The sequence below is a fragment of the Vombatus ursinus genome, unplaced genomic scaffold (genome assembly GCF_900497805.2).
Source record: "Vombatus ursinus unplaced genomic scaffold, bare-nosed wombat genome assembly UNPS02008996.1, whole genome shotgun sequence".
Classification (NCBI taxonomy): Eukaryota; Metazoa; Chordata; class Mammalia; order Diprotodontia; family Vombatidae; genus Vombatus; species Vombatus ursinus.
The window spans coordinates 8,281,018-8,296,607 of NW_020948774.1; the positions used below are offsets into that span (position 1 = coordinate 8,281,018).

A 15,590-nucleotide genomic window follows, 5' to 3' on the forward strand; every position below is an offset into this window, starting at 1 on the left:
CTAGCCTAATATCTTTAACTGCTAAAATAATAACCATATTACTTTTATTATTAACATGATAGGCAGACTTTTTAGGCAAAGTTTATTAAAATGTGGTATCCGTGTTGTAATTTTTGTAATTTTGTACTTGTAATTTTTTTCAACCACTAATCAATCAAGATGGACATTTTGTTTTCATAGGAGCTACAGCAGAAAACTGTTTTACACAAACAAAATATTACTTACTTAGGTTAACTTTGCTTAGTTGGTTCTTTCACCAAACTTTCTTTACAACTGATTTTACCATCTACTACTTTTCTCTGCTTTATGAAGTGATACTACTCATAATCATCTATCAAACTTCTTCATAACAGTTTACAAATGAGTTTGTATCCTCAACCAGTGTGGCTTTGCCCTACATTTCTATTCACTTGGCAGTCAAGTCAGTCAAGTGTTTGCTGATCAAGTCACTTTTTAGGTTCTTTTGGTCTCCTTGTTATGACAACTGATTTACATTAGTTAAGATTATGTATGAAGTTATTACACTTGGTGTTAGTGTTATTTTGTCCTTTACTTATTTTCTTTATTACTTGTTTAATTAGTTCAGAATAGCTGTTTAGATTGATAGGCTATATTTTTTCTCAATTTCTTCCAGTTGTTTTTTAAACTGATTCTGAATTTTAGTCTAACGAACTGGTGTTCTGAACACACACAAGAGAGTTGATTGATGAATGACTCCTGCATCAATAATGTCTTTTCCCATCTCTTAAGATAACAATTTGATTTTTTTTTAGTGATGTGATTCACTGTTCGTTTTATCATATCTATCACTTACTATGCTTACCTCAAAGAAAATATTAATCATATAAAAAGACATGCGACTTCTGTGGACTCTACAAGTCTATACCCTCTTTCATTTCCACCTTTGTAATGAAGCCACTAAATAATGAGAAGTGGACAGTCAAACCGGTCCACTGGTATCCTTTAAACATCAGGACAAAACCAAAAAGACCATCATAGCATGTTGGGTATAGCAACATTATAGGAGGACATGAACAAGAGTTGCATAGGTTGGGTTGTTGCAATGGGTTGTGATCTGCATTGTTGAAATTCCTTCCAATCCAGATGGATGAGAGCACAAAGCCATTTGGGTATTACAATGTTATGAATACTAATAAAACTTATATCACTTATTACTATTTATTCACCTATGCCAAAATTATTTTGGGAGTCAAATGCTTCTTTCAATGTACTACATTACAAGTTTATTAACTTTTCTTGTTCAGATACAGTAATAACAGCATAAGCCAGTGAACTTTGATTCCTAGGAAAATACTAGAATGAATCATTAAAGAGATGACTAGGAACATCTAACAAAGGAAGTAGTTATTACCATGGGCCCATACAATATCACATGAAAGACAGCTCATGTCAGACTAAACTTCATTTCCTTTCTTGACAAGTTTACTAAACTTGTAGATCAGGAACGCTGTAGATATAGTTTACCTAAATTTCAGTAAAGCATTTGATATCCCCTACTTTGTGGACAAGATGGTAATACCCTCAACAGTAACAGGAAAGTTACGAAGAAATGAGAATTAGGGGAAAAGAGATGATAGTTTCTCTATACTCATAGTGAAGTCAGAAAGATCAGAGTTCAAACGCTGCTTCAGACATTAGTTGTGTGACCCTAGCAAGTCAATTAACCTCTGAGTCCCAATTTCCTTATCTATAAAGTGGGGGAAATAATAGAACCTGCCTCACACGGATGTGAGAATAAATTTAAAAAAAAAAAGAGTGCAGCAAATATTAAAGTACCGTATAAATGTTAGGTATGCTGCTGCCTCCTGCTGTTGCTGCCAACAACCTGATCAGACCACATCTGGAAGTGTTCAGGTCTGAAAACCCCAGTTTGAAAAGCTGGAGAACATCAAAAAGAGAGCAACCAGGATGGTGAAACGCTTCAAGTTCAAGTTGTATAAGGACAGTTGAAGAGAATATGTATCATTAGATATGACTGCAATTTTAAGTATATGAAAGACTATTCTGTAAGGCAAAGATTAGACTTCCTCTTGGTCCAAGAGGGCAAAACCAAGAGCAAGGGGTGGAAGCTGATGTCAGGCTTCCTAACAGCAAAAGCTTCCTAACAATTAGAGCTGTCCAAATGTAGAAAGGGCTATGTCTCAGAAAGTGAAAGACTTCCTACCCTCAGAGGTCTTCAAGCACAGACTATATGATGATTATGAGTCGTATCACTTCATAAAACAGAGATATGGTATAATAGGGCTTCTCATTTCAAGCATGGATTGGATGGTGGATGCGGAGGTCCCTTCCAACTCTAATATCGTGTGAAATATATAATTAGTTCATGGCTTATATATTCATTAGTGTTTAGAAATATCTAAAATTTAAAAATAAAACAAGAACTGCTTTTGTAGACAAGTCATTAGGAAGTAGAGCTTTACTTTCTATTTCACTGGTGGGTAGAATTTTTAAAATTTAAAACTGAGAAACACATAAAAATCTAATTTGATGAATTATCTGTTATCTCTAAACTTTTTCACAAATGTATTTATTTTATCATTCTATATTTATATGTAGAACACAGTATAAATTCAAAGACTTTGCCTGGATTTATTTTGAGCAGCCACTCTCCAAGGGTGGTCAGAGATCCTTTTCAGGGGGTCCATGAGGTCAAAACTACTTTTATAATAATACTATTCATAATAATACTTAAGATGTTATTTGCCTATTAAAATACACCTCTAAAAATTTCCAATTACATATTTGTGTGATATCAGATTTTCTTCAACCAAAATCATATAATGGACTAAATGCAAAAGCAGATATGAGAATCCAGTTGTCTTCTATTAATTAAACTGGACATTAAGGAGATTAAGGAAAATGTGTAAAAAATGCCATTAGATATTTTTTGTTTTGGAAAATAGTTATTTTTCCATTTAAAATGTTATTCATATTAACATGTAATTGGTTTGTTATTTTAAAATTAATAAGAATTTCATATTTTATCACTTTTTATTTGTAATATGAAAAATATCAACAAGTCTCTAATGATAAAGAGACTTTGAAGTTTTACAACACTTTCACATATGTAGACTCATTTTTTTTTCATGACTGCTCTGTAAAGCTAGTTAGGGCAGCAAAAACAACAAATCCTCCCTAACATGTTTCAATATCATATTGTACATATGGTATGAAATGAGTAGCCTTAGCATCCATTTATTGTTTCATCTATTATTCATCAAATTCATCTATTCATCAAAATAGGAAGATTTTAGCTTCTCCAATAATTGACAGCAAAGTTCTTCAGACACACAGGCAATTTTCCTTTCTAAGGGATAGATAAGAGGTGGCAAGTGCTAGGTAGATCAAACCACTGTCATCATCTCTACCACCACTTTCCCTCAGAACCTGTGAAAGACAATCCAGGACTCTGAGCCCAAGAATTCCAGGGGGAAAAAAGCATCTCTAGACTACTGATCCCACTCTTCCAGCCTAGCCCTCAAAATTTCTGTCCACAGAAGCAATACCTATGGAGATGTGACCTAACAACTGCCTTGCAGGTGCCATAGCCCCAGTCTTCTCAGCAGCCAGAACTACTTAAAACCTGGAACAGAACATCTGGACACCAAAGTCCTTGGCACTGTCAAAAAGCTGAACGTCAGAAATGGATTATACACATAATCAATGGAAAAGATATTAAGGAAGAGGTACTACACCACCTACTTTGCCACTGCACCCTAAGAACCACCAAGCATTTCCATCTGATTTGCAGCTGAAACCTCCTACATGTTATGTTGTTTTCCCATTTTAGACTGTGAGCCACAAGAGAAGGGATGTCCTGCTTGTCTATGTGCATCCCCAGTCATTAAAAGTATTTTCCACACAGTAAACCCTTAATAAATGCTTTTTTCATTTATTCATTCCTTTCCACCATATTATCTACAAGTAGAACCATTCAAAGCTATTTTTTCTTTTGTTTTGTTTTCGGTTAAGTGACTTGCCCAGGGTCACATAGCTAGTAAGTGTCAAGTATTTGGTCTGAGGCTGGATTTGAACTCAGGTCCTCCTGACTTCAGGGCCAGTGCTCTATCAACTGCGCCACCTAGCTGCCCCATTCAAAGCTATTTTGTACATGATTCAATAAGCACCATTTAAACCATATGAACAATTACACACAGCACTGTTTCTCCAATCACAGCTTTTCATATCTAGGCAATTCTATAAACATCTTTACACAGTACAAGCAATCCTTTTGATGCTAACAAAGTTTTGATGCCAAAAGTTTGTTTTTGTGTACGATCATTAAAAGCAACTACTTTTTTTCTGAAAAAAATCTTCTCATATTGCCAATATATTCTGCATGTACAATTTCAAGATGTTATTTAAATTTATTAGGTTTCATGCTACCTTCAGCTAAGACTTTTGTAGAAAGCAAACACAGAGGTCTTTCCTCTTTGTTAGCAATAGCACTTGTGAATCTCAATTATAACTATAGTAATAGGTCATCATTTGGACTTTTTATTTTGTGGTTCTGAACTTCTGCTACTTATTTAAACCAATTATGTATTTATCCAGTTTGCTTTATTGTATTAACTAAAACTAATGACAATGAAAAATATATAGATATTATGGTACTTAAGTGAGTTTATATACTTCACATTCAAAGTACGTATCAAGCAGCGCAATGACAATTCATCTGTGTTATGAACCTATACTACTTGACAGAAATGTTGGTAGATCATGCTAAAGTAAAATTCAACACACAATGACTTATATTTGACTTTGCACATATCACAGCACTGCATTAACTTTGAGCTGGAAGGAATCTGTCATCCTAGCTTCACTTTGTGAACTTTATTTTAATTAAAATAGATAAATTATGCATGAATTATACTAAAATATATGCAATAATTTCCACCTCTGCTTTGCACTCCCTTAAAATAGAGATTTACATTCCTCTACTCCTACCCTATGATAATGCTCACAAGTTTGGAAATTCTTATTTTCATCTACTTCTTAACTTTTAGAACTCAAGGCTATTCTTTTCTAGAGACAACAGGCACTGCCTTGAACAACTTGCCTTAAACTATTTAATAGATAGCTTTACCGGGCTGGATACAATTACAAAATCCCATGTTTACCTGATAGGTCGGCCAAACACTTTTGTATTTTCTTCACATCTTCTTAATCCTTCTTCATTTATTGAGAGAACCTATGCAAGAATATAGAACATCCACAAAAACATTTATCTTTGTTAGGCATAAGGAGGAATAACTATAGAATTATGTTGAAAGGACAACAGAAATTAATATTGTCTAAGAATGATGCTATTTGCTATAAAAATAAGGAACAGGGACATCTGCACTTGAAGTCATAGATTTAGATACTTTTATAGTCATTAGAGAATACATTTAGAGTTTAAAAGCATCCTTTGGAGGTTTTCTGATACAACCTCTCATTTCACAGATGAGGAAACTGAGTTCTAAGAAATTCACCCAAGGTCACAAAGGCAGAAAGAAGTGGCAGAGACAGGAGTTCCAACTCAGGTCCTTTGCCTCCAAATATAGTATTTTTTGCCATTGATATGCACAAGGCAAGAATGTCAAAAATAGCATCTCTGGATACAAAAACTAGGATATTTTGTTTACATGGAAATTTACACATGCTACGTTTTACAAATTATTAGGCATCCAAAATGAAATAGTATTTATCCTAATCGACAAATGTTCAAAGGAGGGAGTTTGAAACTCCTCATATATCTATAGAATGAAGGAGTTTAGAATCCTCTAGGTAAAGTATCTTTTATACTCCTAAATGTGTGGGCATTTTGGCACCAGGAAATGTCTTAGCTTAGTCATAAGACTAAGCACTTTACCTTTTTCAAGCGTACAATCTGGATATTTCTATCATCCCTGATAACTTATATTTGGAATTGTGTTACTGTTCTTTCTTGGTGAAAGAGTTGACCCTTCCTTCTCTTTTACTAGAATACCACCCACATCACAACTCCTAACTGTGGGTATACCAAAGTTCTGTCTGAGGCCTGCCTCTCTTCTGTCTATACTGTCTGGGAGTCTTATCAGCTCCCATAGTTTTAATTAATCTCTATTCAGATGACTACCAGATCTATATATCAAACCCTAACATCTCTCCTTAGCTCTAACACCACATCACCAGCTGCCTATTAGACTGAATGTTCTGCAGGCATCTCAATTCAATATGTCCAAAACAGAACTTATTATTTCCCCCATAAACCTACTCTTAGTCAGGCAGGTTGGCAACCTTAGTGGAATTCTCAACTACTTATCCTTAATATCTAACTGGGTGCCAAATTTTGTCATTTCTACATCTAAAAATCTCTCCTATCTGTCCCCTTCTCTCTACCCACACAGCCATCACCCTGGTTTGGGCTGTCAGGACTTGTCCCTTGAATTAATGCAAAAGTTATATTTACTGAATACTCTAACTCAAGCTTCTCCTCATTCCAATCTTTTTTCCACATAGCCATTAGTGTGATATTCCTAAAGCTCAGGTCTGACCATATTATTCCCTTATTAGCTCTTGGATTAAATATATACTGTTTGACATTTAAATTTCTAGCCTTATTATACCTTACTCCCCTTCATGTTTCTTTACGATCCAAACAAGTGGTCTTACTGGTTTTCACAAATGACATTTCATCTCCCATTTCTACACCTTTGCACTGGCTGTTTTCCATTCCAGGAAGTATTCCCTCCCCTCACTTCCACCTGTTAGAACCCAAGTACCTTAAGCACTCAAGGTACTCAAGAACCACCTTCTAAAGCCTTTTTTGCTCTTCCAGCTGCTAGTCCTCCTCTACCTCTCCCCCAAATCACCTTGTATCTATTTTGTATTTATCTTTTATTTACCTATATATGTACATGTTGTCAGCCCCAAAAGAATGTAAGCTCTTTTTGTCTGTATTTCTAGTGCCTAACACCGTGCCTAGCACACAGCAGACACTTCTTAAATGCTTGCTGATTGACCGATTGACCAATACTCTCTAAAAAGTTCAATCCATAAGTATATTCAAGTTGTGAAAACAGGCCATTTTAGTGAAAGGATAAGATTTACAACATTCTGGTAACATTAACATGGTAATAAAATGCTAAATTATGCACATACACACACACTTACATATCTCAACAAAGCCTCTTCTCCAAGTGCTCTAACTAAACCTTTGGTATCCATCTGTCCCAGCCTAAGCACATAGAGTGGACGACCATCTGAAAAAAAGAGAGACTGCGAAATGAGTCAAAGAACTTTGTTTCCCATATCCTAGTTAAGTTGTAAATTATTTCCCACTACTAAGAGCAGCAACCATTTTATATAGAGTATTTGTTATAACAAGATATTTCTGAACTGACCACATAATTCTATGAAGTACTAAGTTTAGGATTTAGTAGTAGTAGTAAAGTCAAAGATACTACTAAATTTTAACTGCATTATTTCTATATCATTAAACTTGCTTTATTTTTAATACTAAAAAAGACCTCTGATGAAAGCTCTCAAAAAGACCTAAGTTAGGATTCAAAAATTATTACTTATTACATAAGCTATGAACTGCTGAAAAAGGCTATTATCATAACTTAGTAGCTGGATCTTTTTTATGCTATGGAAATTTTCTGTAATAGGTTTTACATGAGAAACACGGCAAATTACATACAGGAGAACATCATAGCATGTTTTGTTCCAAATCATTTTAGCACTACTTGAATGAGTGATAAGAACCCCGGACTAGGAATAAGATGACTTGCATTCTACTTCCGTCTCTTAACATTAACTCACTCAGTGATCTTAGACCTTTGTAGGCTTCTTCTTCCTAATCTTTTAAAATGAGAAAAAGACCAAAATATCTCTAGGGAAGGTCAGTTTTATTATTTTTATGGCAGGAGTAAAGGCCTTACAGAAGCAATAGTGCTAACTTTCCCATGACTTCCCCTCTTTAAGAATTTATCTTTGTAGACTGTAAGTTCTTAAAGCATTGTGATTGTAGGTTATAACCTTCCTAAATGAACTATTACATTTTAGCATTAACTCTTTGACATGTAATTTTTCTTCTATGATAGGGTGCAAGTAAGAACTGTGAAGTATGAGTAAAAAGCTGAATCTTTTCTTATCTTTTTCCTTTTTTCCTCACTTCATTTATTATTGTTCTACTGATTTCATTGGAGATATCACTGAGTTAAAAGAAAGAAAGAAAGAGAAAGAAAGAAAGAAATACTTAAAGAACTCGAGCTTGAAGGTCTCCAGAACACTTGGAAGAATTATGGAAAGAAATCAACAAGAATTATGCTGGATAAAAACAGCTGGGTTGAGAACTGTAATGACGCAATTTTATTAAATTGTATAAAATAATCCCCATTTAACTGAAAACTGACAATAGAAACAAATCATTTACCTGAAAACAAACTAAATCAATGGAACTACATCAGTGAAGATATAGTTTTATTCCCTAATTATTAATTTCATTTCTTTAAACTATACTCTTGGGAAAAGAGTAACATAGGTTAGTTTGTACTAGTTTTGAGGAAACAGAAATGTGTTTTGCAAGTTGGATCAAAATGTTGAATATTCAAAGTTAGAACTACCAACATACACATCAAAAGTGTTACTTGCTCCACAGAAGGCCAATCCTTCACTGGGTTTATGAAGGGATATAACAATGGATGTACTATGGACATACTTATGATTCACTTAAGATGTAAACTCTATAATAAGAATACCATATAGCCCATACCTTTGTCATGGTGATGCCAGCCTCCTGCATAGTAATCTTGAAGTACTTGGGGAGGGTTCCATGTATCAAGAATGTAGTCCACTTGGTGCTGCTTTCGCCAGGTTAATGACTGACACATGATTTCTCTAGCTTTGTCAATATTGAAGTCACGAGCACGGAGGAAACGTAATATATGCTCATCTTTGGGGATCTACAGAGAAAAAGAAGATTCCAGCCAACGTTAAAAACATACAGGCAAAGAGAATCAGACTTTAGAACCATTCCTCCCTCGCACATCTAATTTCCAAGAATTGGACTAGTGTAGAACTATCATTAGGAAAAATGAGCACCCTCACATCACTTAAGAAAATAAGAATCATTATCATTGAATGATTGTTTTTATTACTTCATTTTGGTTTTAGCAGAGCATAAAACATAGCTATGAATAGCTTCTAAAATGGCAAGTGTTTCACTGATCCCATAGAAACTTCACTGGCATTTCTTGGTAATATATCCTGCTGAGAGTTTTTCCAGCTGGAAAACACGTTAAAGTCTGCGGGGTGATTTTCACATAAACTAGTTTGCTTTGCTCTCCTGGCCCCTTACTGTACTTCTACTCCTAGTGAATCATCTTACTGAAATGTATATCATGAATGATGATGAACATGTTAAATTAATTCCATATAATTATTAAAATCCTCCAAAAATATTCAACATATCAATGATAGGTAAGTAGCACCAAGTTTATAATACAAATGACAACACAGTCCAAATATTTGATCTCTGGTATGTGATATGATTGAACGTTTGACCAATTTCATGGAATGCCTATCCTCTTGGTAATTGTACCTATATAAGCAAAGCTGAGCTCCTCCCATTCTCCACAAATATATGAGTCACTGCAGAATTCCAAATCTTTAAAAGAGAAGGAATGAAACAGTAGAAAACTTGGAAGGATAATTCACAGCCTTTTCAAACTGACCATGCAAGTGCTAAGTAGAAGATTTAGTAGTAGTCAAAGTAGAAGTAGTAGTAGTAGCAGAGTCAAAGATACTACTAAATTTTAACTGCATGATTTTTAAAACATTAAAGATGCTTTATTCTTAATACTAAAAAAGCCCCTTGCTGAAAGTTCTCAAAAAAGCCTAAACTAGAGTTCCAAAACTATTAATTATTGAAAAAGCTATAAACTGCTGAATAGGGCTTTTATTTTAACTTAGTGGTTGGATCTTTTTTTATGTTATGGAAATTTTCTGTAATAGGTTTTACATGAGAAATATGACGAATTATATAGCTTACTTTGTCCCAAAGCATTTCAGTACTACATGAAATAAATACCAATCTAATCACTTTAAGATTTTAAGGAGAAAAACACCAATTGATAGTTGGCAATATGTGTTCCTTAAATGGATAGAAAGCTATGAGTAGGATTAATTATTAGTTCCTTGCATTAAATTATTATATTTTTCTTCTTAGGTTTGCTTTAAGACATTGGAAATTTCAACTTTATTCCTCATTCCTTACTTTGCCCTTATGGGTTTCCTGGAGCCACTGCCGGAGCCTGATCAGGCAGCTTTCCTGTAGTGGAGTCAAATCACCCAGATACCTCTTGATGTAGTCTGCATCCAATTTGTCTGAAACAAATAATTTATACAACTTTATTAATTTAGATGGAAGCCCCCAAATATTTTTGGGCAAGAAAAAATTTAATTTTGGTCTTTCTGTAGAGCAGTAGATTCAAAACTTTTACTAATCCTTTGCGATTCAATACTGCTTATACAATTCCCCAAACATTTGTTAAATACCTATTAGGTGGCAGTCATTGGTGAATAGTAAGATAAAAAATTAACAGTCTTTGTCCTCCAAGAACTTATATTCTACTTGAGGATAGAGGACAAGGGAAGAAGGTAATATATCAAATACACATGTCACAAGGTAGCGTATGATGGAGACCAAAGAGATAAAAAATGTTCTAGAAAAACTTGAGGGAAAGAAAATTTTTAGCTAGATGGTATTCATGTTAGAAAGGAGGAATGTGGCATGGTAAATCAATTTTAATTCAGCAAGACCTGGGTTTAAATTCTAACTCTGATGTGTACTAGCTGTGATATCACGGGCAAGTTACTTAATTTCTTTCTAAGCCCTAGTTTCCTTATTTGTAAAATGGGGATAATATCTACGATAACTGCTTCACAGGGTTGTTTTAAGGCTCAAATGAGATAATGTACGTAAAGTACTTTCAAATCTCAAAGAGGTATATCATTTTTTTAAAAAAAAATTTTTTATAAATTTATTTTGATTTATCAATAATCACTTCCATATGCTTTTGAGTTTAAAATTTTTCTCCCCCTTCCTCCCCACCACCCTCCCCAAGACAGCGCATAATCTGATAGAGCTATATCATTTTACCTAACAAAATGCAGAAAAGTCAATGATAGAGGGGTTGTGGCATCTAGATGTCTATACCCTTTGAGCCTGAGATACCCACTGTTAGGCATATACCACAAGGAGTCCAAAAAACTGGAAATAAAGCAGATGCCCATCAGTTGGGGAATGGCTAAACACCCTATGGTATATGAATAGAAACAATAAATAGGAATACAGAGAACTGCGGGAACACTTACAGAAATTAATACAACATGAAATAAATAGAATCATGAGAACATCCATAATGGCTACAACAAGTAAACAGAAAGAACAACAAAAAAGTAAATTCAAATGCTGTGTAATCTTAAAGACCAAGTTTGGCCTTAAAGAAGAAATATGGGAACAGATCTCCCTTCTTTATAGATATGGGGGGAGAAGAGTATGGATGTGAAGCACTGCATATGGTGTCAGCTGATATGGTGGTTAATTTTGCTTGAAAGTTTTTCCCTCTCTTTGACAATTTTTGTTAAAAAGCGATAGGTCACTGAGTAGAGGGATACATTTGGATATGAAGGGGATGTAGGACCATAAGATCAAAGATATAGATCCAAAAGATACCTTAGAGATGAGGAAAAAGAGGTTAAATGACTTTCCAAGATCACACAGATAGTAGTGACAGCACCAGGATTTGAACTCAGGTCCTCTGACTCCAAATAAAGCATCCTTTCCTCTACATCATACTATCTGCCTGCTCTACTCTAGGAAAAAAAGTGATGAAATTAATCAGTCACTCAGGATTGTGCTTCACTAGACTACGGGGACATGGACTACTCCAAAGTCCATCATGCCATCAAATAACAGTCAAATTTCTCAAAGAAATTGGAAAAGATAAAGCAACTAGGACCCTTTATCACTTCTAATGGGATTATCCTCTAAGTGCCAGTTTTCTACTAGGTTTTTTTTTTTGCCTAATAAATATGTAACATAGAACTACACTTGGATGTACATATTCCTTCCAATTGTGAAAAATCTCATTGTATGCAACAATTATCTATATGTTTCCTTAGGTCTTTATGGGTGACAGCTTTCCTCCTGACAGTGCATGAATATCAATGGAGCACTTCATCTGTATATCAGTTAGCTCCCTTACAGATGACTACGCTACCTCCTTTTCAGGTCACACAGGTCTCTGGTGACATCCTTTGCAATGCCGCTCCTTTATATTCTTTGTTGGTAATGAGTTGTACTCCTACTCATTCCCATAATACTCCTCTCCATTGCCCTTTAGGTGACTTCTAACTCTTCAACTCTTGAAATAAAATAAGAACTATATTAGGAATAAAACATCTTACCATCAGGTGTCCCAACCACAAGCTCGGATGAATTGTTAGAGTTAAGAATTTCATTATTTAATCCTTCCTTCGGTGGTGTATCTGGTATGCTAATAGCAGTTGACACTGGTAGTTTACTGCAAGATGAAGTTTTCTTTGAGGAGCATGAGACTGAAGGAGTCCAGCGGGGTACAAATGTGATGCCTTCTTCCTCTAACTCATGCAGGTAATATTCAATGATTTCTTTTCCCTTTAAAACAAAGTCTCATTTTATGAAAAGGAAATACATAATATATAAATTATCCATCTCTCAAAGGTTTTTACAAACATGTTATCAAAAATGAATGCTACAAATCAAAATAGAGGAACAGTATCTCAAACCATCTGTTTATTTTTATTTTTAATTCCCTCTTCCTGGAAAAGGCCTGTGTATTACAGGTAACAATGATAATTATATTTACATAGCACTTTAAGCTGAAAATATGCTTTACATATATTATTATTTCATTTAATATTTAGGCAGGACTGTGAGGTAGATGCGCTACTAGGCAGGAAAATGCTATCCACTCAGGTTAGACTTGGTATCTAGAGATAGTATGATACAGTAAAAAGATCACAGAAATGTAGGTTGAGGAATAGAAGGAACCTTGAACATTATCTAGTCCAAAGCCCAAATTTTATGGATTAGGAAAATGGGGCACAAAAAGGTTAAGTGGCTTGCTCTTGAGTGTTCAGACAGTAAATATTAAGAGGCATAATTCAAACCCAAGACTCTCTTGAACCTAAGTCGAACACACTGGGACTCATAGTGTAATGGAAAGAACACTGAATTTAAAGTCAGAGTACCTAAGTTTGATTCTCAGCTCAGCTGCTTAATTCATGTGAAATCTTGAACAAGTCACCTAACCTCTCTGGGACCCAGTTTTTTCATCTGTAAAATGAGGGGGTTAGAAGAGAAGACTCCAAAGTCCCTTCCAATTTTATTATCTATGATCCTAGAAACTTTTCACTATATTATGTTGCCTCTAAGGACTAAGTCTAGCCCAACAGCAGGATTTTTCTACACAACCAATAACAATATTGCTTGTTGCCTTGACTTGGTGTACCAAATCCAACCACAAGATAGAAACAAGCCTATTAACCATTCAATAATTTCCCATTGACAGACTCACCATAAAAACAAAATTCTTTAACTTTGAAATTGTTATATGTGAAATTTTAGCAGACAGGGCCTTCTAGAGAAGATAAGGCTATACTTCAGTGATCTGAGGTAGGTCTTGTAAAATCATCTAATAGTTCCCAATGCACTGGTTGAGATTTTACAAATGAATCCAGTCAGTTTCCAAGCAGGCTATGAATGTTATGCTCCTTTCCCAACACTACTGGAGGATTTTAATGGGACAGAAATAAAACAGCTTTCCTATTTCCATTAACCACTTATACTTTTAGCACCAACATTTGCCACTCACCTAATCTAGTCCATTCCCCCACCCTCAGGAAAGAATGCCAACTGAGACCACCTCAGAGATGGCCTTTTTTCCCTGTAAAATCCTATGCCAAGACTTACTTTTTTAATGTTGCTGGTATACTGTTTCATTGCAATCTTTTCCACAGTGCTTTCAAAACCAAAGAAAGATTTAATATCCAGACTTGCAGACTGTTCAAAGCAGGTCCAGTCTTCATTATCAGGGTGAACCTGCAAGCAAGAAAGAAAGCATTCAAATGACCTATTTTGGCAAGTGACAATCACATAGTCTATTCAAACTGTTAAGCAACCTGTAATGAAAGCATGAAGTAGATTTAACTAGAATTCCTATCATTCCTCATAAAATTATGTAGAAAAATTATAAAACCTGGTTCAAAATCATAAAGGCCCAAATAAATTTTTTTTTAATTTCTAAATTAAAAAAACATTCAAATGATTATTTTACATTTAAGTTAGAAACAGAAATTGAATCCAATTCAACAAATATATTAAGGGCATAGTAAGAGTAAAGAAAAGTTCTGGTACTGTCTTCTTTAGTTCTAATTCACATGTTAAAAATTATCCAGAGCTCCCCTACAAGTATTCTTGGAAAGCAAGAATGGGGTCAGAATGAAAGTGGTACTTCATTGGAGAGCATTACTAGTAAAGTACAATTCTCATAACAGTAATGTGTTAAGAACTGTATTATTGCTAGACTAGGCTCCTACTAAATGGAACTCATGAATGACAATAATGAAGTTTTTGATAGGAGAGTTGCTCAAGAGAATGCGAAACAGGATTGTTTGAAAGCAAGGATGAGCCAACACATCCTTAGTAATTTAGTGGAATATTCTTATTTGCTTCTGGTGATAAACAAAACATACTAGGAGAAGCCAATCTGTCAACACAGTGTTGCTGGGGGCACATAATACCAAATGCTTACCAGGACCCTTCTTTGTCATTCCAGATTACTCACTGTGTAACAGCAGTACTCGTTAATGATGACCCGGTTGGAAAACGTTTCATTATGAGCCTCTATATGCAAGGTCCGTTCCCGGCGGTTTAATGAATTTTTCTGAACAAAGTAAACATAATCAACTCCTGCAATCTAAAAAAAGATATAAGATTTGTATTAATGGTAGTTAATATGTAGTAGCTATCTCCATGGGGATGGAGTGAGTGAGTTTTTATTTTAAAAAATTTTTTTTAAATAGATTTTTACTGATCACATTTGTTTTTATATCACCTAGATTTTACTCTGTGTTCCTCCCACTCCCTCAACTGAAAGAGCCACACATTATAACAAAGGATTTTTTTTTAAAGGCAAAGGGAGAAAATTTAGCAAAACCTACCAATACATCAAGAAAAAAAAAAAAAAAAAGGACATTATATACCTTGCTCTGCACCTAGAAGACATCCCTTTACAAAGGAGGACAATCAACTATCTCTTCATACCTTTCCTTTGAGGGCAGGCTTGTTCTTTATAGTTTTGCAAAATTCATTTTTTTGTTTTATGGTTACAGTTGCTTCATTTTATATTACTGCAGTCACTGTGTATATCATTTTCCTGGCTGTTTTACTTTGCATCAGTCCATGTAAGTCTTTCCATGCTTCTCTATATTTATCATATTTGTCATTTTTTTCAACATTGCAATATTCCATTACATTCATGTACCACAATTAG

General features: G+C 34.6%; 1 protein-coding gene across 1 annotated transcript in view; it reads right to left on the minus strand.

Annotated features, from left to right (window-relative positions):
- The window catches only part of SEC14L1 (SEC14 like lipid binding 1), an 83,695-nt gene that overhangs the window by 19,078 nt on the left and 49,027 nt on the right, over window positions 1-15,590 (minus strand). The window contains exons 4-10 of the mRNA XM_027850128.1: window positions 14,883-15,014; window positions 14,009-14,137; window positions 12,463-12,691; window positions 10,268-10,377; window positions 8,765-8,954; window positions 7,162-7,250; window positions 5,145-5,215 (exon numbers count right to left, since the gene is read on the minus strand). Of these exons, the coding sequence (XP_027705929.1) occupies window positions 5,145-5,215; window positions 7,162-7,250; window positions 8,765-8,954; window positions 10,268-10,377; window positions 12,463-12,691; window positions 14,009-14,137; window positions 14,883-15,014 (950 nt within the window). The remainder of the gene's footprint in view (window positions 1-5,144; window positions 5,216-7,161; window positions 7,251-8,764; window positions 8,955-10,267; window positions 10,378-12,462; window positions 12,692-14,008; window positions 14,138-14,882; window positions 15,015-15,590) is intronic.